The sequence below is a fragment of the Oncorhynchus mykiss genome, chromosome 22 (genome assembly GCF_013265735.2).
Source record: "Oncorhynchus mykiss isolate Arlee chromosome 22, USDA_OmykA_1.1, whole genome shotgun sequence".
In the NCBI taxonomy this organism is placed as follows: domain Eukaryota; kingdom Metazoa; phylum Chordata; class Actinopteri; order Salmoniformes; family Salmonidae; genus Oncorhynchus; species Oncorhynchus mykiss.
Genome location: NC_048586.1, coordinates 44,372,609 through 44,394,691, shown reverse-complemented (window position 1 = coordinate 44,394,691; position 22,083 = coordinate 44,372,609). Strand labels below are relative to the sequence as shown.

General features: G+C 41.6%; 2 protein-coding genes across 7 annotated transcripts in view; one reads left to right on the top strand and one right to left on the bottom strand.

Annotated features, from left to right (window-relative positions):
• Nucleotides 1–13,140, bottom strand: part of LOC110501915 (disintegrin and metalloproteinase domain-containing protein 23) — a 57,102-nt gene extending 43,962 nt beyond the window's left edge. The window contains exons 1-3 of one of the 3 annotated variants that reach the window (XR_005038842.1): nucleotides 12,695–13,140; nucleotides 11,079–11,296; nucleotides 10,500–10,576 (exon numbers count right to left, since the gene is read on the bottom strand). Coding sequence is in view for 2 of the 3 variants with exons in the window: in XM_036959384.1 (XP_036815279.1) it covers nucleotides 10,500–10,576; nucleotides 11,079–11,296; nucleotides 12,695–12,770 (371 nt within the window). In the remaining variant the exon portion in view is untranslated. The remainder of the gene's footprint in view (nucleotides 1–10,499; nucleotides 10,577–11,078; nucleotides 11,297–12,694) is intronic. The other 2 variants (XM_036959386.1, XM_036959384.1) reach the window with 2 other exon arrangements.
• On the top strand, nucleotides 6,991–18,110 carry LOC110501914 (G-protein coupled receptor 1). Of its 4 annotated transcripts, none has more exons than XM_036959388.1 (3): nucleotides 6,991–7,189; nucleotides 15,693–15,804; nucleotides 16,054–18,110. In XM_036959388.1, the coding sequence occupies exon 3, from the start codon at nucleotides 16,090–16,092 to the stop codon at nucleotides 17,176–17,178; it is 1,089 nt and encodes a 362-aa protein (XP_036815283.1). In that variant the 5' UTR covers nucleotides 6,991–7,189; nucleotides 15,693–15,804; nucleotides 16,054–16,089; the 3' UTR covers nucleotides 17,179–18,110. The 4 variants fall into 4 exon arrangements, with proteins under 4 accessions (XP_036815283.1, XP_021435460.1, XP_021435461.1 ...); XM_021579785.2 differs by lacking the exon at nucleotides 6,991–7,189 and adding an exon at nucleotides 14,723–15,034; XM_021579786.2 differs by lacking the exon at nucleotides 6,991–7,189 and adding an exon at nucleotides 14,723–15,034 and having other exon boundaries at nucleotides 15,693–15,820.
• The last annotated feature ends 3,973 nt before the right edge of the window (nucleotides 18,111–22,083 follow it).

Sequence of the window (22,083 nt, the reverse complement as noted above, 5' to 3'; positions counted from 1 at the left end):
GTCAAGTGAAATCCATAGATTAGGGCCTAATGAATTTAGTTAAATTGACTGATTTCCTTATATGAACTGTAACTCAGTAAAATCTTTGAAATTGTTTCATGTTGCATTTATATATTTGTTCAGTGCAAATAGGGAGCCAATTTGTTTTCAGCACTTTCATTTCCTTGTCTGAACAACATTTGTTTTTCTCATGGCTCTCTCTTGTCCCTCCGCAGCAGACATGTAGTCAGCAATATGTTTTGAATATCGAATTGCAATAAAAGCCTCCTGAGTGGCGCAGCGGTCAAAGGCACTGCCTCACAGTGCTTGAGATGTCACTACAGTAGCCAGGTTTGATTCCAGGCTGTGTCAGAGACCCATAGGGCGGTGCACAATTGGCCCATCGTCGTAAAGCTGGGGGGCTTTACTTGGCTCATTGTGCTCTAGTGACTCCTGGAGCTATTAAGGGTTGCTGCTAACTAGCTCCATATCAAGCTATTACACAACATGCCTACCACTTTGAAGATGCAAAATATTTTTTTTATTGTGAAACAAACAAGAAATAAGACAAAAATACAGAAAACTTGAGAGTACATAACTATTCACCCCCCAAAGTCAATACTTTGTAGAGCCACCTTCTGCAGCAATTACAGCTGCAAGACTCTTGGGTTATGTCTTTATAAGCTTGGCACATCTAGCCACTGGGATTTTTGGCCATTATTCAAGGCAAAACTGCTCCAGCTCCTTCAAGTTGGATGGGTTCCACTGGTGTACAGCAATCTTTAAGTCATACCATAGATTCTCAATTGAATTGAGGTGTGGACTTTGACTAGGCCATTCGAAGACATTTAACTGTTTCCCCTTAAACCACTCGAGTGTTGCTTTAGCAGTATGCTTAGTGTCATTGCCCTGCTGGAAGGTGAACCTCCGTCCCAGTCTCAAATCTCTGGAAGACTAAAACAGGTTTCCCTCAAGAATTTCCCTGTATTTAGCACCATCCATCATTCATTTAATTCTGATCAGTTTCCCAGTCCCTGCTGATGAAATATATCCCTGCATGATGCTGTGGGATGGAATGGTGTTCTCGGGGTGATGAGAGGTGTTGGGTTTGCGCCAGACATAGCGTTTTCCTTGATGGCCAAAAAGCTCAATTTAGTCTCATCTGATCAGAGTCCCTTCTTCCATATGTATGGGGAGTCTCCCACATGCCTTTGGGCGAACACCAAACGTGTTTGCTCGTTTATGTCTTTAAACAATGGCTTTTCTTCTCGCCACTCTTCCATAAAGCCCAGATCTGTGGAGTGTACGGCTTAAAGTAGTCATATGGAGAGATATTCCAATCTCCGCTGTGGAGCTTTGCAGCTCGTTCAGGGTTATCTTTGGTCTCTTTGTTGCTTCTCTGACTAACACCCTCCTTGCCTGGTCCGTGAGTTTTGGTGGGCGGCCCTCTCAACAACTATGTCCCTGACCTGTTTGGAGAGCTCCTTGGTCTCGCTTGCTTGGTGGTACCCCTTGCTTAGTGGTGTTGCAGACTCTGGGGCCTTTCAGAACAGGTGAAAATATACTGAGATCATGTGACACTTAGATTGCACACGGGTGGACTTTATTTAACTAATTGTGTGACTTCTGAAGGTAATTGGTTGCACCAGATCTTATTTAGGGGCTTCATAGCAAAGGGGGTGATAACATATGCATGTGTCACGAATACCACCAAAGGTGGCTCCCCTTCCTGTTCGGGTGGTGCTCGGCGGTTGTCGTCGCCGGTCTACTAGCTGCCACCGATCCCTTTTTCCTTTTCGTTTGTTTTTGTCTAATTGTTTTCACCTGTTCCTTGTTGGGGTTTTTGGATGGGTGTTATGTTCGTTTAGCCCGCTGGTGTTTGTGCGGGCTTGTTGTGTTTGTTACGTTTGTGGTGTATCGTCGGTTTTGGGTTTTCGCTGTCCGGGTGTGTGTAACTAGGTTTTGGGTTTGTTTTTGCACCTGTGTTTTAGGGCATTCACCCATGTTTGGACCTGTTACTTTGTTAAGGACATTAAAGCGTTTTTTTCCCGTTTACTTTGCTCTCTGCGTTTGACTCCTCACCCATTGTTACAGCATGCACCACTTTTCCCATGTTTTATTTTGGGAAATTTCTTGTTATATTTTTTTTTCATTTCACTTCACCTATTTGGACTATTTTGTGTATGTCCATTACATGAAGTCCAAATAAACATCCATTTAAATTAGAGGTTGTAACGCAACAAAATAGGAAAAACACCAAGGGGGATGAATACTTTTGTAAGACACTGTATATCTATCTTAACGAGGACTATCCTGAAGCTGTGCGCCAGAAGAGGAAAGAACTGATCCTGTCATGAAAGCTGCCAGAGCGTGTGGGTTGACATGGCCTACATCCGCTATGACAGGCTCATTGTCAAACCTCCCTCCCAGAAGCCTGGAGGGGATGAGAGAGCCAAGCCTATGGTTTTCGTAGCTTCAACCCCGCAGCACGCACACACACACACACACACACACACACATATATTGATTAATGGACTGCTGAATGTATATTTTTTATTTTGCTTTGTTTGCTCTTTTCAGTATTATGTCTATCTCTGATAAGGCCCTCAGGAAACGTCTGAAAATAGCCACATGAATATATCTTGGAAATAAGGTTCATGAAATCAGTAACTTGCTAGCATCAGATAACATTAATATATTATCAATTTCTGAGACACACTTAAATAATTCATTTGATGATACAGCAGTAGCAAAACAAGGACATAACATCTATAGAAGAGACAGAAATGCTTATGGGGGAAGTGTTGCTGTAGAACCAATTCCATGTCATACTTAGACAAGATCTTATGTCAAGTCTTCTTGAAGTGTGGTTGCAGGTTCACTTGAAAGCCTTTTCTTTTTGGGGTGTTTCTATAGGCCACCAAGCGTGAACATTCAGTCTCTAAATTATATTTTTGAAATGCTTGAAAATATATGTTATGTAAACACAGAGGTCTACTTTCTTGGGGACCTGAATATTGACTGGTTTTCATCAAGCTGTCCGCTCAAGAGGAAGGTTCTTACTGTAACCAGTGCCTGTAATCTGGTTCAGGTTATGAATCAACCTACCAGGGTGTTTACGAACACTACGGGAACAAGATCATCCTCATGTATCGATCACATTTTTACTAATACTGTAGAACTTTGTTCTAAAGCTGGATCACAGAATAGTGGCCAAAGTTCAAACAGCTGGTCCTTAAATAATGTATAAGAGATCGTACAAAATATTTTGCTGTGACTCTCAACTTGTTAGGGGTTCCGCCTCGACAACATCCGCTGAAAAGGCAGATTAAGAAAATTCAAAAATATTTTTTTGAAATATTTAACTTTCAAACATTCACAAGTGCAATACACCAAATTAAAGCTTGACTTCTTGTTAATCTACCCCTCGTGTCCGATTTCAAAAATGCTTTACAGGGAAAGTACACCATATGATTATGTTAGGTCAGAGCCTAGTCCCAAAAACACATACAGCCATTTTCCAGCCAAAGCAGAAATAGAGATAAAATGAATCACTAACCTTTGATGATCTTCATCATATGACACTCATATTACTTCATGCTACACAATACATGTATGTTTTGTTTGATAAAGTTCATATTTATATCCAAAAATCTCAGTTTACATTGGTGCTTTATGGTCAGTAATGTTGTGCCTCGAAAAACATCAGGCAAATTTTCAGAGAGCCACATCAATTTACATAAATACTCATAATAAACTTTGATAAGAGATAAGTATTATGCACAGAATTATAGATATACTTCTCCTTAATGCAACCGCTGTGTCAGATTTTTTTTGACTTTACGGAAAAAGCACACCATGAAATAATCTGAGTACAGCTCTCAGACAACAAAACAAGCCAAACAGATATCCACCATGTTGTGGAGTCAACAGAAGTCAGAAATAGCATTTTAAATATTCACTTACCTTTGATGATCTTCATCAGAATGCACTCCCTGGAATCCCAGTTCCACAATAAATGTTTGATTTGTTCGATAAAGTCCATCATTTATGTCCAAATACCTCCTTTTTGTTCCCGCGTTTAGTACACAATCAAACTCACGAAGCGCGGGCAGGTCCAGGCGAAGGTTCGGACGAAAAGTCATATTACAGTTCGTAGAAACATGTCAAACGAAGTACAGAATCAATCTTTAGGATGTTTTTATCATAAATCTTCAATAATGTTTCAACCGGAGAAGTCCTTTGTCTGTAGAAATGCAATGGAACGCAAGCTAACCCTCACATGAACGCGCGTGATCAGCTCATGCCACTCTAGCAGACCTCTGACTCATTCAGCTCCTATTCCCCCCTCCTTCACAGTAGAAGCATCAAACAAGGTTCTAAAGACTGTTGACATTTAGTGGAAGCCTTAGGAAGTGCAATATGACCCCATAGACACTGTATATTCGATAGGCAATGAGTTGAACATCAACCAACCTCAGATTTCCCACTTCCTGGTTGGATTTTTCTCAGGTTTTCGCCTGCCATTCGTTCTGTTATACCATATATATCATTCAAACAGTTTTAGAAACTTCAGAGTGTTTTCCATCCAATACTAATAATAATATGCATATCATATATTAGCAACTGGGACTGAGGAGCAGGCCGTTTACTCTGGGCACCTTTCATCCAAGCTACTCAATACTGCCCCTGCAGCCATAAGAAGAAACTGACTGTTAGAACTGTTAAGGCTCCATGGATTGATGAGGAATTGAAAAACTGTATGGTTGAATGAGATGGAGCAAAAGGAGTGGCTAATAAGTCTGGCTGCACATTTTACTGCAAATTGAGAAATTAAACTCAACAAAAAGAGGAATAAACTGTATTATGAAGCCAAGATCAATGATCTAAAGAATGTTGGAAAAAAAACTTTGGAGTACTTTAAGTGGAATTAGGTGCAGAAAGACGTTCAACTCCATCTTTCATCCAATCAGATGGCTTATTCATCACAAAACCATTTGATGTTGCCAATTATTTTAATGATTACTTCATTGGAAAAGTGGGCAAGCCATTGTATTCATGCATTGCAAGTTTGAATTATGTAAAGTTATTGTGGGAGAGGTCAAAAAAGTATTGTTATCGATCAATAATGACAAATCTCCTGGCATTGACAATTGACAAATATGGAAAGCTACTGAGGATGGTAGCTGACTCTTTAGCCACTCCTATCTGTCATCTTTAATCTGAGCCTAGAGGAAAGTCATTGTCCTCAGTCCTGGAGGGAGGCCAAAGTCATTCCACTACCCAAGAGTGGTAAAGTGGCCTTTACTAGTTGTAACAGCAGAGCTATCAGCTTGCTGCCAAGTCTTAGCAAACTGTTGGGGAAAAATTATGTTTGACTTACTACAATGCTATGCTACAATGCTCTGTAAACAAATTAACAACAGACTTTCAGCATGCTTATAGAGAAGGGCACTCAACATGTACTGCACTGACACAAATAACTAATGATTGGGTGAAATAAATTGATAATAAGAAGATTGTGGGGCGCTGTACTGTTAGATATTATTGACCATAATCATAACCATAACCTGCTGATGATTCAACCATTTTACGCATCAGCAACCAGAGATAATGAAGTCACTGAAACCCTTAACAAAGAGTTGCAGTCTGTTTTGGAATGGGTGGCCAGTAATAAACTGGTCCTGAACATCTATAAAACTGAGAGCATTGTATTTGGTACAAATCATTCCCTAAGTCCTAGACCTCAGCTGAATCTGGTAATGAATGGTGTGTCTCAATCCACCACATCTGCTGGTATCGCCCTTCCCCATCTGCTGATATCTCCCTTCCCCATCTGCTGATATCTCCCTTCCCCATCTGCTGATATCTCCCTTCCCCATCTGCTGATATCTCCCTTCCCCATCTGCTGATATCTCCCTTCCCCATCTGCTGATATCGCCCTTCCCCATCTGCTGATATTGCCCTTCCCCATCTGCTGATATCGCCCTTCCCCATCTGCTGATATCTCCCTTCCCCATCTGCTGATATCTCCCTTCCCCATCTGCTGATATCTCCCTTCCACATCTGCTGATATCTCCCTTCCCCATCTGCTGATATCTCCCTTCCCCATCTGCAGTGGAAGGTGGCAGAGCTAGAGCAGTGTTTGTCAGACCGTGAGACATCCCAAAAGTCTGTTTTCTCACAAAAAACGTTTAAAAAAAAATATATATCTATATATATTTCCCTCCGTGGAAAGATGAGAGTCTCACCAACACGACGGCGTTCTCCGTTTTGCTCTACGACTCCCCCACAGCCGATCTGCCAACTTCTGTCTGTAGGTTCTGAACAGTATATATGACCCCTCTGTGGAAAGGTGAGACTCCCATGAACATATCGGTTGTTTTTGCTCTAGGACGCCCACAGACCTCACAAGTCTCGTCTGAAGGTCCCCCGGTACCAGTTGAAAAAATGTATGAAAGTATACAGTATATGGAGACTGTTTAGTGCCAACAATAAGGGGTTAAATACATGCAAAATAAAAACTAAAAATGTCCCCTGATCGTTCTTATATCGCTCAGATCCTAATAGATCTAATCAAAAATCTAAATAATTCAACTTTGAGCACCTTCTAACTGATAAAAGTCACTTTCTGAGGACTTCTTCGGTGGGCAAATATGTATGAAAGGTTTTGTTTAAATCAAGAGGTGCTGTCAAAAAGGGATTGAATTTAAATGGATTTACCCAGCATGCTATGCTGTAATGACAATAAAACACCATTCTCCACAGAAGGGATAGTTCTGTCACGTTCTGACCTCAGTTCCTTTGTTTTGTCTTTGTTTTAGTATGGTCAGGGAGTGAGTTGGGGTGGGCAGTCTATGTTTGTGTTTCTATGTGGGGGTTTTGAGTTTGGCCTGGTATGGTTCTCAATCAGAGGCAGGTGTCGTTCGTTGTCTCTGATTGAGAATCGTACTTAGGTAGCCTTTTCCCACCTGTGTTTCCGTGGGTTTTTATTTTCTGTGTATTCACTAGACAGGACTGTTTCGTTTGTTCGGTCTTCCTAGTTGTTATTTTGTTTAGTGTTCCGTTTTGATTATATTTAAAATCATGAACACTTACCACGCTGCACCTTGGTCCTCACCTTCTTCCACCAACGAGAATCGGTACAAGTTCACCCAAACGACAAAATTAAACCTTGGTTTTCTTGCCCTGTAATATGTCTATGGAAAAGGTATGACAGCAATCCACGCTTTGGTTTCATTTTCCTGACACCGTTTCCAAATGCTTACATTTAATGGCACAAATCCCATTCAAGTCATGATACCAATATTCACCATTTTCGCTGGTCGTGTCCACATCGCCCGAAAGTATCTAAAATTGACTGCGAAGCTCAACAATGTCACTTATAGATGATATGAACATGATGCACCAAAAAAATGCTAATATATCAGTCGCATGACTTGAATGGGATGTGTGCCACAAATGCTTACAGGGAAAGAAATCGACATGTCATTTTGTAATTTGGGTGGACTATTCCTTTAAGAATATGAAACTCCATTATGCTGAAAATATGTTCTCCAGGTGCAATAGTGACAGGTAGCAGTGAGAAGGGGGGGGTAAATGTTGTGCCCATTGGAGGGTTGCAGACCTATCTATATTTAGATCAGCACTGTCGCAGCTACAACAGTGAACACAATTCATCCTACCCATAGACACAGACAACGAAAAACATGCACCAAAGTAAGCTCACTCACAAACAATGAAGAACAACATAGAATCTGGTCACAAAGCACAGCTTCTCTTCTGCAGATTGACGTAGTTAATCACTAAACAGACGTTCTTATCCAGAGCGACTTACATGTGCAATTATTAGGGTTGTTGAGCCTTACTCAAGGGCACATCAACAAATTTATTTTTAACTAGTCGGCTCAGGGATTCGAACCAGCGGCCTTTCGGTTACTGGCCCAACACTCTTAACCACTATGCTACCTGCTGCCCTGCCGCCCAGGTCGTTGTCTAATTATAATCTGATCAAAAAAACACTTGTGTTCTTGCTTAAACCCTATTGTTCAAAGCCTGTTGTAAATTGTGAGTGTTGGGACTGAAAGTAACAGCAAAACTAGTTTGTGTTGTGAGGACCGGACATGGTTAAGTTCTCAGGTCAGGGACAGGACTTCAACCCCTCATGTCTCTACATGCTTCCTGCTGTAGTTTACTGTGTGTGTGTGTGTGTGTGTGTGTGAGGGCCAGGTGCTAATCTATACACCCAGCTACATGGTTCTAGATTACATGGCTATAAACTACCACAATCCCTACTCCCTCTGGAATGACAGTGATTAAGGCATAGTGGACCCATGGTCAAACGTCTCCAAACAGAGTGCCAACATCTGGCCCCTGGCAATCAGGAACATCAACCCTCTTCCTCTGACAGCATTGATCCACATGACCACTTCCCCTATCTCTACTGCTATCCTTCACATGGTCATCAACCACACCACCTTCACATGGTCATCAGACCACACTACCTTCACATGGTCATCAGACCACACTACCATCACATGGTCATCAAACCACACCACCTTCACATGGTCATCAGACCACACTACCTTCACATGGTCATCAGACCAGACCACCTTCACATGGTCATCAGACCACACTACCTTCACATGGTCATCAAACCACACCACCTTCACATGGTCATCAGACCACACTACCTTCACATGGTCATCAGACCACACTACCTTCACATGGTCATCAGACCACACTTCACATGGTCATCAGACCACACTACCTTCACATGGTCATCAGACCACACTACCTTCACATGGTCATCAGACCACACCACCTTCACATGGTCATCAGACCACACTACCTTCACATGGTCATCAGACCACACTTCACATGGTCATCAGACCACACTACCTTCACATGGTCATCAGACCACACTACCTTCACATGGTCATCAGACCACACTACCTTCACATGGTCATCAGACCACACTACCTTCACATGGTCATCAGACCACACTACCTTCACATGGTCATCAGACCACACTACCATCACATGGTCATCAGACCACACTACCTTCACATGGTCATCAGACCACACTACCTTCACATGGTCATCAGACCACACTACCTTCACATGGTCATCAGACCACACTACCTTCACATGGTCATCAGACAACACGACCTTCACATGGTCATCAGACCACACTACCATCACATGGTCATCAGACCACACTACCTTCACATGGTCATCAGACCACACAACCTTCACATGGTCATCAGACCACACGACCTTCACATGGTCATCAGACCACACTACCATCACATGGTCATCAGACCACACCACCTTCAGTAGTCGATGTCTGCCATGAGTCTGCATGCTTCCCAATTCCTCTATTCACTTGAAAAGACAATGCATTTGCCATGCTCATTCTATAAGTGTTAATTTAGCTTGTTATAGTCAGCCCACACCATAATGGATGTTCACAGTCATAGGAGCTAATGTTGTTCATGTGACAGTGCTGAGAAGACTGATGGTGGTCGCAATATGAAGTCTACCAGTGATGAGACAAACAGGCAGTCTCTCTCTCTCAAGATGACCTGTTCAATCGCCATAGCAGACCCCATTATCTACGTGAGGCCCTGCATGAATCATTCACATGAGGCGGCAGGTAGCCTGGCGGATAAGGAGAGTTGGGCCAGTAACTGAAAGGTTGCGTGATTGAATCTGCGAGCTGACAAGGTAAAAATCTGTAGTTCTGCCCCTGTGCAAGGCAGTTAATCCACTGTTCCTTGGGAGTGGTGGATGTTGATTAAGGCAGTCCTCCGCATCTCTCTGATTCAGAGGGGTTGGGTTAAATGTGGAAGACACATTTCAGTTGAATGCATTCAGTTGTACAACTGACTAGGTATCCTCTTTTAATACACCTCATTACTAGTGCGTTAGAACTCCCAGGAGTTCACATAGAACTCCCAGGAGTTCACATAGAACTCTCAGGAGTTCACATAGAACTCCCAGGAGTTCACATAGAACTCTCAGGAGTTCACATAGAACTCTCAGGAGTTCACATAGAACTCTCAGGAGTTCACATAGAACTCTCAGGAGTTCACATAGAACTCCCAGGAGTTCACATAGAACTCCCAGGAATCATGGGGCCTGTCACTTTTGATTTAAAGATGTCCCACTCAGCCCAATATGGTGCTCTCCGTATCAATGAGTATAGCCTGGCAGCCATGCAAAATGTGGCTACTGTTGTAACCATGACCTGGACAACAGAAACTGTAGTTGGATGTGTTCCACAAACTGGATCTGGTTCAAAATGGAAGACTGCTCAGAAATTGACTCCTTAAGTTCATATAAAAAGACCTCCTTGCTGTAAAACATGAAAAACCAAGAGCAGGGCAACACCCAAATTCCCATATTCATCACTGTTAGCAAATACCCATGCCTATTTCATAAGCAAAAATATCAGCATGCTGACAAAACTGTATTGAGTAAGAACAGTGAGGTTTAAGGTAGATAAAAGCTCTTACTTGTTTAACGTTAGGTCCAGTACAAATTTGGAGCCAAAGGCATCTAACTGGAAACTGGCTTGGGCAAGATGGACTGCCTGTGGAACAGACAGAATGTTAAACACAGGTCACTGTTTTCTCTTCTTATCAGGTTGTTTTCCTTTCTAATTGTAGGTATATTGGGAGAATGGTCACCCTTGATAATGGTAAGAGTAGATATAGAGCTGTACAAATGAAATGTATTATTATAATTATTATTAGTTAATAACCAAATAATTAGAATCTGATAGCCATGGGTATTACATTGAGAAATTGCAACTGTAATAATGACTGTCAGGAATGGCATGCCAACGTCACTGCCAATCCAAGTTAAGTAAGTCCCTTGCATATCAAGTAAAATAGTTAATCACCCTCACAATGCTCTCATTGATGATTCCGTCTAGGCTATCATTTCAATCAAAGTATACCCATTCATCAGTTTACTTTATCCAGTGTGCCAACGTGGACAAGTGTACTTCCATTGACAAGTATAACCTCACAGCAACTCTGAGGCTGTAATAGGATGGCCCATATGCATATCAGTCTGGTATGTTGTCGTACCTGGTCATGACCCTCTGTGCCCTGGTTTCTAGCCCGGGTGTCCAGGTCATGATAAGTGCTCTCTGAGTCCTCCTTCAGGTAATAGATGAGCCGAGAGGGGTAAGTGATCACATGCTCAGCCGCACTGTGACTTGTGTTGTCTGTGGCCGCTGCTGCAGTTGCCTCTCGCTCCGACAATAATGGTTCTGCGTCTCTCTCCACCACCTCATTCTCTCCTCCTTGAGAAAGTGCAGAAGAGGAGATACACCACCACACAAGCATGTGACAGTCAGTTGGCACTCTGCATAGCCCCCACATAAGGAAGCCTGTCAATCATGTAAAACATGCTGCTACTGCAGGAAGTGCTCATGACTTCCCCATTCCTCCTGGATACAGAGGAGAGAGAGCGAAGTACATATTGCTGCATAATGTTGTGTATTCAGACCATTTGAGTATACAGGGTATGGCAGTAAACTATGATATACATTTTTCAATCTACCTAAAAATGATACCTGGGGATTCTCATCAAAATGCTATGCTTACATTGAAATACACAATTATAAAAACTCTAAATAATGTGAAATTCCATTACATAAATCTCTAGTTGACTTAGATCAAGAATCAGATCAATTGAATATGACAGACCGGATAGAGTACTTTATGTTTTGTTGAATAATATTCTACTATTGGAAATAGCACCGAATTCATAATATAAGCGCCTTGATAAGGTCAATGCTGGTAAATAACATCTCAAAGATCAGCAGTTTATAAAAGGCGTTTTGATCTTCGTTGAGGTACTAATATTGTCGTGGAAATGTTCAGTCAATAATCATTCTCAAATACCGGAGCCTGTGAGTTCAAATAGACTTTTATTACAATACAATAAAAGCCGAGCTGGTTCGTGAAAACAACTGCCTTTTCAACCCCCGGCACACACTCATTTGTCCTCCTTACATCACACTCATAGCAACTCCTTTTCATGACTCATCCCCTCTGGAATTTAGTCACCATTATCTTATTGCCTTGCACCGATTTTAGTTTGGTTTCATATTAGGACATGGAACCATTAGAGCCACAGCAATAGTTTCAAAAATAAACAGTCGTGTCATCCTGCTAACTCCTCCGAAACGAACACTCGCGTTCTGGCATAGTCCCAATGGGCGTAACCATAGCAACATTTAGATATTAGGCCATAGCACTGGTACAGAAATAAAAAAGTAATGTCCACTCCCCAGACAGGTACATGTCTAATGGTGTCTAATGACCCTGAGCACATATAGAGTGCACTATTCTTGCTGGCTCCTCTGAAATGTTCTGGAAAATACCCAGTAATAACTGGACAAAATGGTAGGCCTAGAGTTAAAAGGAGTTAATGTCAAACATTCCTCACGGGTTAATTTAGATATATTTCATGTTCATAACCTAAACACAAAGATACTGAGCCCACTCTCTCAACGTCACTTAAAAAGACTTGTCCTCCGGGCCAGACACTTCCGTCACAAATTAGAAACAGCATAGCGAGAAAAACTAACATATCAATCATTTATATCAGATAATGACACAAAGGAGCATGCAAGTTATTAGATGTACCTGATACCGTTCTGACTGGGCTAAGAACATGCAAGTACGCTACATACCGATTGATGCTATGGATGAATGGAGTCCGGCTGCAAGGATGCTCACGAGCAAATTTGCTAGAAATATCAAATGCATGATTCATATTTGATATTTTAAATATATGTATATCAACACGTCAACGCAGTAATTATCTTCCGGCCCGTTATAGCGGGGGAGATGTCGTTCACGGGAAAGTCTTCATGTATCCAGTCAGTGGGGGAGATGACTCTTGCAGCATCGGGCGCGGGGCGAATGGAAGTTGATGGCCAGACACCTGAAACCAACGAGCAGACAGACTCCTATGCTGCATCCGCGCAAGTGCGGTGTTTTACAATTCAATATAAATCCACGCTTTGCCCGCGCGCACATAGCACAGGCTCGTGCACGAGCTTTAAAAGTACAAGCAAGTGCTTTTTCACAGGGAAGATATCCCGGCATGCCGCATCCCAGAGATCATCAGCTTGAACTGCCTCCCATCCCTACTACTGCATTCATCTATTGTAGTGTATCATGTCATGTCTATCCTGATTCCCATTGTATTTTACATAGTCAAAATAAATAGTGAGACGTTTTGTGATATGGTGGGTAGGCTAATGTGTATGTCCTATGTATTTTACAGACTGATTATTATAATTTTACTGTATTCTGCTCCACAGTGCCTATCTCTGTCTAATCTCACAGTGATAAACATCATAACAGTTGAAGAGCTATTTAGATGGGAATAATTGGGCATTGTTTTTGTCAATCATCGTGTCCTTCCTTTAAACAGGGTAAGAGTGTTCATTAAAATGCAGCAACATTAGTGGGATTTTGTTGATTGACCAAAGTCTAGACTAAACTACGATCTGTATTGGGAAATTGTGTGTGTGATACAGATCCCCCACACAGACAGATGCTTTACGATCGGAGCTAGTGGGAGAGTATATCTGCTTCGCTAAGGCTAGAGTTGAAAGGACACAATCAATGTCAATGATTGCCTGCATTTCTGTGTTTTAAATATTTGATAAAGCTTTGCATAAAACACGTGGCACCTTCAGATTTAATGTCCACAGCACTTTAAGCAGTCAAGGAAATGCTCACAGAAGGCAGTATTTCAATCATGTTTATAAGACAGTGCCCAGCAAGACCAGTTCAAATAATGTATGGGTCCAACAATTTCACACACACACACACACACACACACACACACACACACACACACACACACACACACACACACACACACACACACACATCCTATCATGAGGCGTCAGGTAGTCTAGCGGTTTTTTTTTTAGACCAGTAACCGAAAGGTCGCTGGTTTGAATCCTAACCCGTCTATGTGCCCTTGAGCAAGGCACTTAACCCTAGTTGCTCTGGATAAGAGTGTCTGCTAAACAACTAAAATGTAAATGGTCCTGCAGGATCTGACAGCTCCTCACTCAGGGCTAAATGGGTCTGCAGTGGGATGGTCGCTTGGCGGAGATAAGAGAAAAGCCTGTTTTGTTATCTCACGACGCAAGCGGGGGTAATACGTGAGCAGTGCTCCACCTAAAGGACATCGTTTGGAGATTTAATTTGCACCAACGGATTTTTTAGCTTCATCAATCAATCAGACAACTTTGGAATGCTGAGGATTTTCATTTCGTAACTTATACTTGACATCAAATCTAAAATCTGCACAAGATGATAATGAGTGATTGTAAAACATCAAAATAATGCCATATCTGTATTCGTGATGACCAGTGTTACCCACCGGAGTCTTTTTTAAAATTTGTTTTTGATTTAGACTGATTTAGACTCGGTATATTGAGCTGCTCCTGTATGATGTGCTACACTACAGTAAATCATGTTGGTTGGTTAGATTGTATAAATGTTCCATTGTAGGTTGGTGTTTAGACCTTCTGAGATTTCATTGCCAGTGGTCAACCAGTCAGAAAATCCGTCCTGAACTGTCCTATAAATCATGCGATCTTTCTTTTTTTTGACAGACTACAAGTATAGCGATTGTACAATCTTACACAAGGCATTCCTTTACCCCAGTACTCCTCATTCTTATACAGCGCAAGTGACGCGTCAGTGGACGCGCCTACTGATCGACAACACAACTCCTCCAATAAGTATTACGGCGTAACGGGTTTATGCACAGCACAGACTAACGAAAATACCCGAACAGGAACAATACCCAAACTCCAGTGATAAAATAGGGATGGAGTTTGGAATTTCAATGAAACATATCACCGAATGAGACAAATGGTAAAGTATTGGCAGTTGCTGTAGCCTAACTACGTTTACGCCGTTGAACTTCTAAAAGTTTAGATTTTTGGTGATTCCAACTCGGAGAGGATTGGCAGGACATAGTAACTTTCAGCGACTGGAAGGTATGTGTGTATATATGTATAGGCTACTGTATAAGTAGACTAGGCTTTCGTGGCTGTTGGATAACGCATAGGAAAATGGACAGGATCCGCAAAATATTAGATGGAATTTTTTTCTGATCAATCAGTGTTATCTGTATTTTATAGAATACGCACAGCCCACGCATGTCTATGTTAGTAATAGTTTCATAGCTCACATACTGTATCATGTGGCAAATTATTTTAAAACAAAATGCATTTTTATTAGGCCTGCAGTTAAATGGAAGATGATGTCGTACCGGGTTTTAAGTGTTTCTACTGTTGCCTTCAGTTTATATCTGACTATAAACCTTCAAGGTCTAAATTAGAGGAACTGAGACTGAAGACACCATGTTGTCCACATTTGTGTAGTTTGGAGGTTTCCTGTGTTTAAAGGTCACAAGTTTATGTTAATGCCCAGAAGAAACAGACAAGCAGGATGATTTCCTGATGTTGTGTGTGTGTGTGTGTGTGTGTGTGTGTGTGTGTGTGTGTGTGTGTGTGTGTGTGTGTGTGAAGGGTGTGTGTGTGTGTGTGTGTGTGAAGGGTGTGTGTGTGTGTGTGTGTGTGTGTGTGAAGGGTGTGGGCACTCCACATCCCCTCTTTTTCTAGTCGACTTACTAATGATGACACTCTCTAACAGGATAAGGACCAACCCAGCTGTATTTTACAATCTCTGTTCTAAAACAACTGGAGGAACTGTGACCGGGATAATTACAAGGACATTTGTGTCAAAGAAGTGCAAGGGCTTTCAGGTGAATAATCTATGAGGTAAAAACCTTATGGGCTACTATGACAAAACAGTAGGTTGTTGTGTTGACAGAAACTCTGCTAACATATATTAAGTTCTTATACTCGTGCGGTTACACAGTAATTAACAACATTGTGTTAAAATGATAATTATTGTTTCTAAACTACACCAGTACGTACAAGAGCAACTTGTAAAAGTTTTACTGAATAAAATCCACATATTAAAATGATGTATTGCTTTCTCATTCTTGCAGGACCTCTGCTTACAAATAGTAGGTAGTGTTGCAGCAATGGAAAAATCCACGGAGGACTACGACAATTACACCTACGATTATCTGGAGTACGGAGACTTCGAAGAAGAAAAAGCCCCAGACGGATACTCCCAGAAGGAGGCTATGCACATCATATCAGTCGTCATGTATAGTATTTCATTTGTGCTCGGTGTCACTGGAAATGGAACAGTCATATGGGTGTTGGCATTTAAAAGCAAACGGACAGTGAACAGTGTCTGGTTGCTGAACATGGCTATAGCAGATTTTGTGTTTGTGCTCTTTTTACCCTTCTCTATCGACTACGTCCTTCGAGACTTCCACTGGTGCTTTGGCCTGGTCATGTGTAAGCTAAACTCGTTTGTGTCTGTGATGAACATGTACGCCAGTGTGCTCTTTCTCACAATGCTCAGTCTAGACAGGTATGTCTCATTGATTCACCTTAGCTGGTCTCAGAGGTGTCGCAGTGTATGGCGAGCCTGGATCGTATGTGGCTGTGTGTGGGGGGTGTCTGCTCTACTGAGCCTCCCTACCCTGATATTCCGTGACACTGTGAGTTACCGTGACCGGGTGATGTGCTTCAACAACTTTAATGTCCAGGATAGACATACAGCTGCTGTGAGACACATTACGTTGGTGGTCATCCGTACAGCAGTGGGCTTCTTACTGCCCTTCAGTGCTGTCTGTGTGACTGGAATTCTCCTGGCAATCAAAGTCCACCAGTCTGACGATTCTGTGAGCCTGTCTAGCTTTTCTAAGACCGTTTCAGCTGTCATTCTGGCCTTCTTTTTGTGCTGGGCACCATTCCATACCTTTAGTTTAATGGAGCTTTCCTTCAACTCATCACTGTACCTACATGCTGTTCTGAAGACAGGCTTTCCTCTTGCTACGAGCTTAGCCTATTTCAACAGCTGCGTCAACCCCTTCATCTACGTGCTGGTGGGTAAGAAGGTTCGCCAGCTCCTGAAACGCTCGTGTCTGGACATCACAAAGAGTTCTCTGCGGGAGCTCAACCAGTCCATCTCTGCAACTGAATTAGTGCCTGTAGCTGACATAAGAGCTCCATACATCAGTGCACCACAGGATCCCACAGAATCATCAACTGTTTGATTATACTGATCGAATCCCACAGTTACCTATAGCAGAAACCCGGCAGAAACACGGCAGAAACCCGGCAGAAACCCGGCAGAAACTGCCATTTGACCTAAAAGAACCAGCCTGACCATTCTTTTAGTCCAAATGTGACTTATTTTATATTTTACTTAGTGTAACATTTGTGCTAGTTGTTTGAGTTGGATACTTCCAAGTAGCAATTACTTTGAGTGCCAAGGTCTGTTTGAGTGCCAAGGTCTGCTTGAGTGCCCTCATAGGAAAACTTGAGTAAAGACATACACTAAAAGTATAACTTGCACAGGGGAAAATAAGCAACTTTATTTAATGATTTTAAAAATAAGTATCTGATCCTATTTACCCCGAAGACTAATAGGAAAGGAGGCCACCCTTCCCCACTGTCTCTGGAACAGACTGTCTCTGGAACAGACTGTCTCTAGAACAGACTGTCTCTGGAACAGACTGTCTCTGGAACAGGCTGTCTCTGGAACAGACTGTCTCTGGAACAGACTGTCTCTGGAACAGGAATGATTAGAAGCAGATCTACCATTTTCATAAACACTTTGCATTTAGATTTCGGTCATCAAACAAATCCAAGTTTAACCCTGACGGGAATTTAGTCCTTCTCTTTCTTGTTACGTTGAAAAGTTTCCCATTACAAGTTGATTTGCTGTTGTAGTGTACTCTGTTATTATATAGCTGCTGTACACATGAGACAAATTCTATTAGGCCGTTCTTTTTATGTTGTAATTATATTAAGCGTATAAATTAATCTCAATGTTTAAATTACATTTTCTAATAATGTTCACATTGTCAATCACTGTGTGTGATTTTGTTTTTGTGGGAATTTGAAATATATGAGGGAAATCTGGCATTAATTGTAATATACTTGAGTCAAAGGAATAAACAATGAATCCAGTCCCTTCTCTGTATTGGTAGTGGGTGTTAATATGTATTCCTTCTGTGTTATACAGACGCAGTGCCAGAAGTGCCGTTATATAGAGTGGTGCTCAATCTAACAGGACCAATGGTATATTGCCAGTAACCTCAATTATGGTTACAATACCCTGTAGATGGAATGAAAATACTACACACATAGTTGATGAAAGCAGGAAACACAAGACCTGAATACCTAACACCTATTCAGGTATAGCTAGAGAGAGTGTTGCCGCTCTCCACTCTCACAGATGTTCATTTCCAATAAAGGCGTTTCGCTGTACTTGTGCACGTGACAATATAACTTGAAACAGTACCTCACTTAGTCCTAACTGCTGGCTTCCTGAAGTTCAGTCCAGTTGTTTACAATGTAAATGCAGCTATTTCCTGTTATTGCCAAAAAACCCCATAGCAAACAAACCGAGATGACTTGAGTTTGGTTGAGTGAAGTCCACATCTGGGACCATGGCCTCAAAGAACATCAACTGTATCATTGTTTGTTAATTACCCCCATTTCTTCCATCAATATTGTGACGCCTGCCCCCGCTCCCCCTCTCTGGTGCTCAAGCTCGCCAGGCGGCCCATCATTATGCACACCTGTCACCATTGTTTCGTGCATCAGCGTTTCCTTGGACTCACCTGGACTCCGTCACTTATTGATTGCCTCCCCTATATCTGTCTATTCCTCAGTTTCATCCCTGTGTCAGCATTAATGTTGTTTTGTTCCCCCTGTCCAGACGCTGTCCTTGATTAGTGTCATGTCGGTTATTTATTCAATATTCACTCCTTGTACTTGCTTCTCGTCTCCCAGTGTCTGTCCTCACAAATATATTGATGCAATGCTTGGAAAAGTGGGCTATTGACATTTGATTCAGATTAATTTAACTGGCAAATGGATGGAATTGTTAAATAAAAAATGATTTGGAATGAATGAAACAAGATTAGGGTTTTTGGACATTTAATCTGAGATTTCGGGACGCAGTGCACGCTAACCAAGGTTGCCAGGTGCACGGTGTTTCCTCCGACACATTGGTGTGGCTGGCTTCCGGGTTGGATGGCGCTGTCTTAAGAAGCAGTGCAGCTTGGTTGGGTTGTGTATCGGAGGACGCATTACTTTTTAACCTTCGTCTCTTCCGAGCCCGTACGGGAGTTGTAGCGATGAGAGAAGATAGTAGCTCCTAAACAATTGGATACCACGAAATTGGGGAGAAAAAAGGGTAAAATAAAAAATAAATAATAATAAATAAAAACATACATGAAATGAGTTGCAAAATGAATAGGAAATATAGTCAAGACGTTGACAAGGTTATACAGTTGAAGTCGGAAGTTTACATACACCTTAGCCAAATACATTTAAACTCTGTTTTTCACAATTCCTGACATTGTATCCTAGTAAAAATTCCCTGTTTTAGGTCAGTTAGGATTACCACTTTATTTTAAGAATGTGAAATGTCAGAATAATAGTAGAGAATGATTTATTTCAGCATTCCAAGTGGGTCAGAAGTTTACCTACACTCAATTAGTATTTGGTAGCATTGCCTTTAAATTATTTAACTTGGGTCAAACATTTTAGGTAGCCTTCCACAAGCTTCCCACAATAAGTTGGGTGAATTTTGGGCCATTCCTTCTGACAGAGCTGGTGTAACTGAGTCAGGTTTGTGTAGGCCTCCTTGCTCACACACACCTTTTCAGTTCTGCTCACAACTTTTCTATGGGATTGAGGTCAGGGCTTTGTGATGGCCACTCCAATACCTTGACTTCGTTGTCCTTAAGCCATTTTGACACAACTTTGGAAGTATGCTTGGGGTCATTGTCCATTTGGAAGACCCATTTGCGACCAAGCGTTAACTTAAATGCAATACTACCAAATACTAATTGAGTGCATGTTAACTTGTGACCCACTGGGAATGTGATGAAAGAAATAAAAGCTGAAATAAATCACTCTCTACTATTATTCTAACATTTCACATTCTTAAAATAAAGTGGTGATCCTAACTGACCTAAAACAGGGATTAAATGTCAGGAATTGTGAAAATGTATTTGGCTAAGGTGTATGTAAACTTCAGACTTCAAATGTATTCTCATCCCATTCATTTACTAGATTGTGTATTAGGTTTTGTTGTGGAATTTGTTAGATATTAGGTTTTGTTGTGGAATTGTTAGATATTACCTGTTAGATACTGCTGCACTGTCGGATCTAGAAGCATAAGCATTTCACTACACTCACAGTAAGATCTGCTAACCATGTGTATGTGACCAATAACATCTGCTAACCATGTGTATGTGACCAATAACATCTGCTAACCATGTGTATGTGACCAATAACATCTGCTAACCATGTATGTGTATGTGACCAATAACATCTGCTAACCATGTGTATGTGACCAATAACATCTGCTAACCATGTGTATGTGACCAATAACATCTGCTAACCATGTGTATGTGACCAATAACATCTGCTAACCATGTGTATGTGACCAATAACATCTGCTAACCATGTGTATGTGACCAATAACATCTGCTAACCATGTGTATGTGACCAATAACATCTGCTAACCATGTATGTGTATGTGACCAATAACATCTGCTAACCATGTATGTGTATGTGACCAATAACATCTGCTAACCATGTGTATGTGACCAATAACATCTGCTAACCATGTGTATGTGACCAATAACATCTGCTAACCATGTGTATGTGACCAATAACATCTGCTAACCATGTATGTGTATGTGACCAATAACATCTGCTAACCATGTGTATGTGACCAATAACATCTGCTAACCATGTGTATGTGACCATTAAAATTGTATTTGATGGTAATGAATTATCAGTCCTATTTTATAGAAATCTGGAAACACTGGACAGTTACTTTAATATATTTCTGTAGATGTGCAGGTTATTTCTAAATCAAATCCAATTGTATTGGTCACATACACATGGTTAGCAGATGTTATTGGTCACATACACATGGTTAGCAGATGTTAATGCGAGTGTAGCGAAATGCTTGTGCTTCTAGTTCCGACAGTGCAGTAATATCTAGCAAGTAATTTAACAATTCCCCAACAACTACCTAATACACACAATCTTAAAGCGGTGAATGAGAATATGTACATATAAATATATGGATGAGCGATGGCCGAGCGGCATAGGCAAGGTGCAATAGATGGTATAAAATACGGTATATACATGTGATATGAGTAATGTAAGATATGTAAACACTAATAAAGTGGAATTATTTAAAGTGGCAGTGTTTAAAGTGACTAGTGATTGGGTCTCAATGTAGGCAGCAGCCTCTGAGTTAGTGGTGGCTGTTTAGCAGTCTGATGGCCTTGAGATTGAAAAACAGCTTCTATCTCTCTGTCCCAGCTTTGATGCACCTGTATTGACCTCGCCTTCTGGATGATAGCGGTGTGAACAGGCAGTGGCTCGGGTTGTTGTTGTCCTTGATTATCTTTTTGGCCTTCCTGTGACATCGGGTGCTGTAGGTGTCAGGGAGGGCAGATAGTTTGCCCCCAGTGATGCGTTGTGCAGACCGCACCACCCTCTGGAGAGCCTTGCAGTTGAGGGCGGTGCAGTTGCCATACCAGACTTGGATACAGCCCGACAGGATGTTCTCGATTGTGCATCTGTAAAAGTTTGTCAGGGTTTTGGGAAACAAGCCAAAAGGAGGCTGAAGAGGCGCTGTTGAGCATTCTTCACCACATTCTCTGTGTGGGTGGATCAATTCAGTTTGTCTGTGTTGTGTACGCCGAGAAAATGTCAACTTTCCACCTTCTCCACTGCTGTGTGGATAGGGTGCTGCTCCCACTGCTGTTTCCTGAAGTCCACGATCATCTCCTTTGTTTTATTGACGTTGAGTGACAGTTGAACAGGCTGGAATCTAATTACAATGACACTGTGCTGCATATAATAACATTTCTATGGATGTATGTAGGCCTAAGAGTTATTTCTGTCTGTGTGAGTTG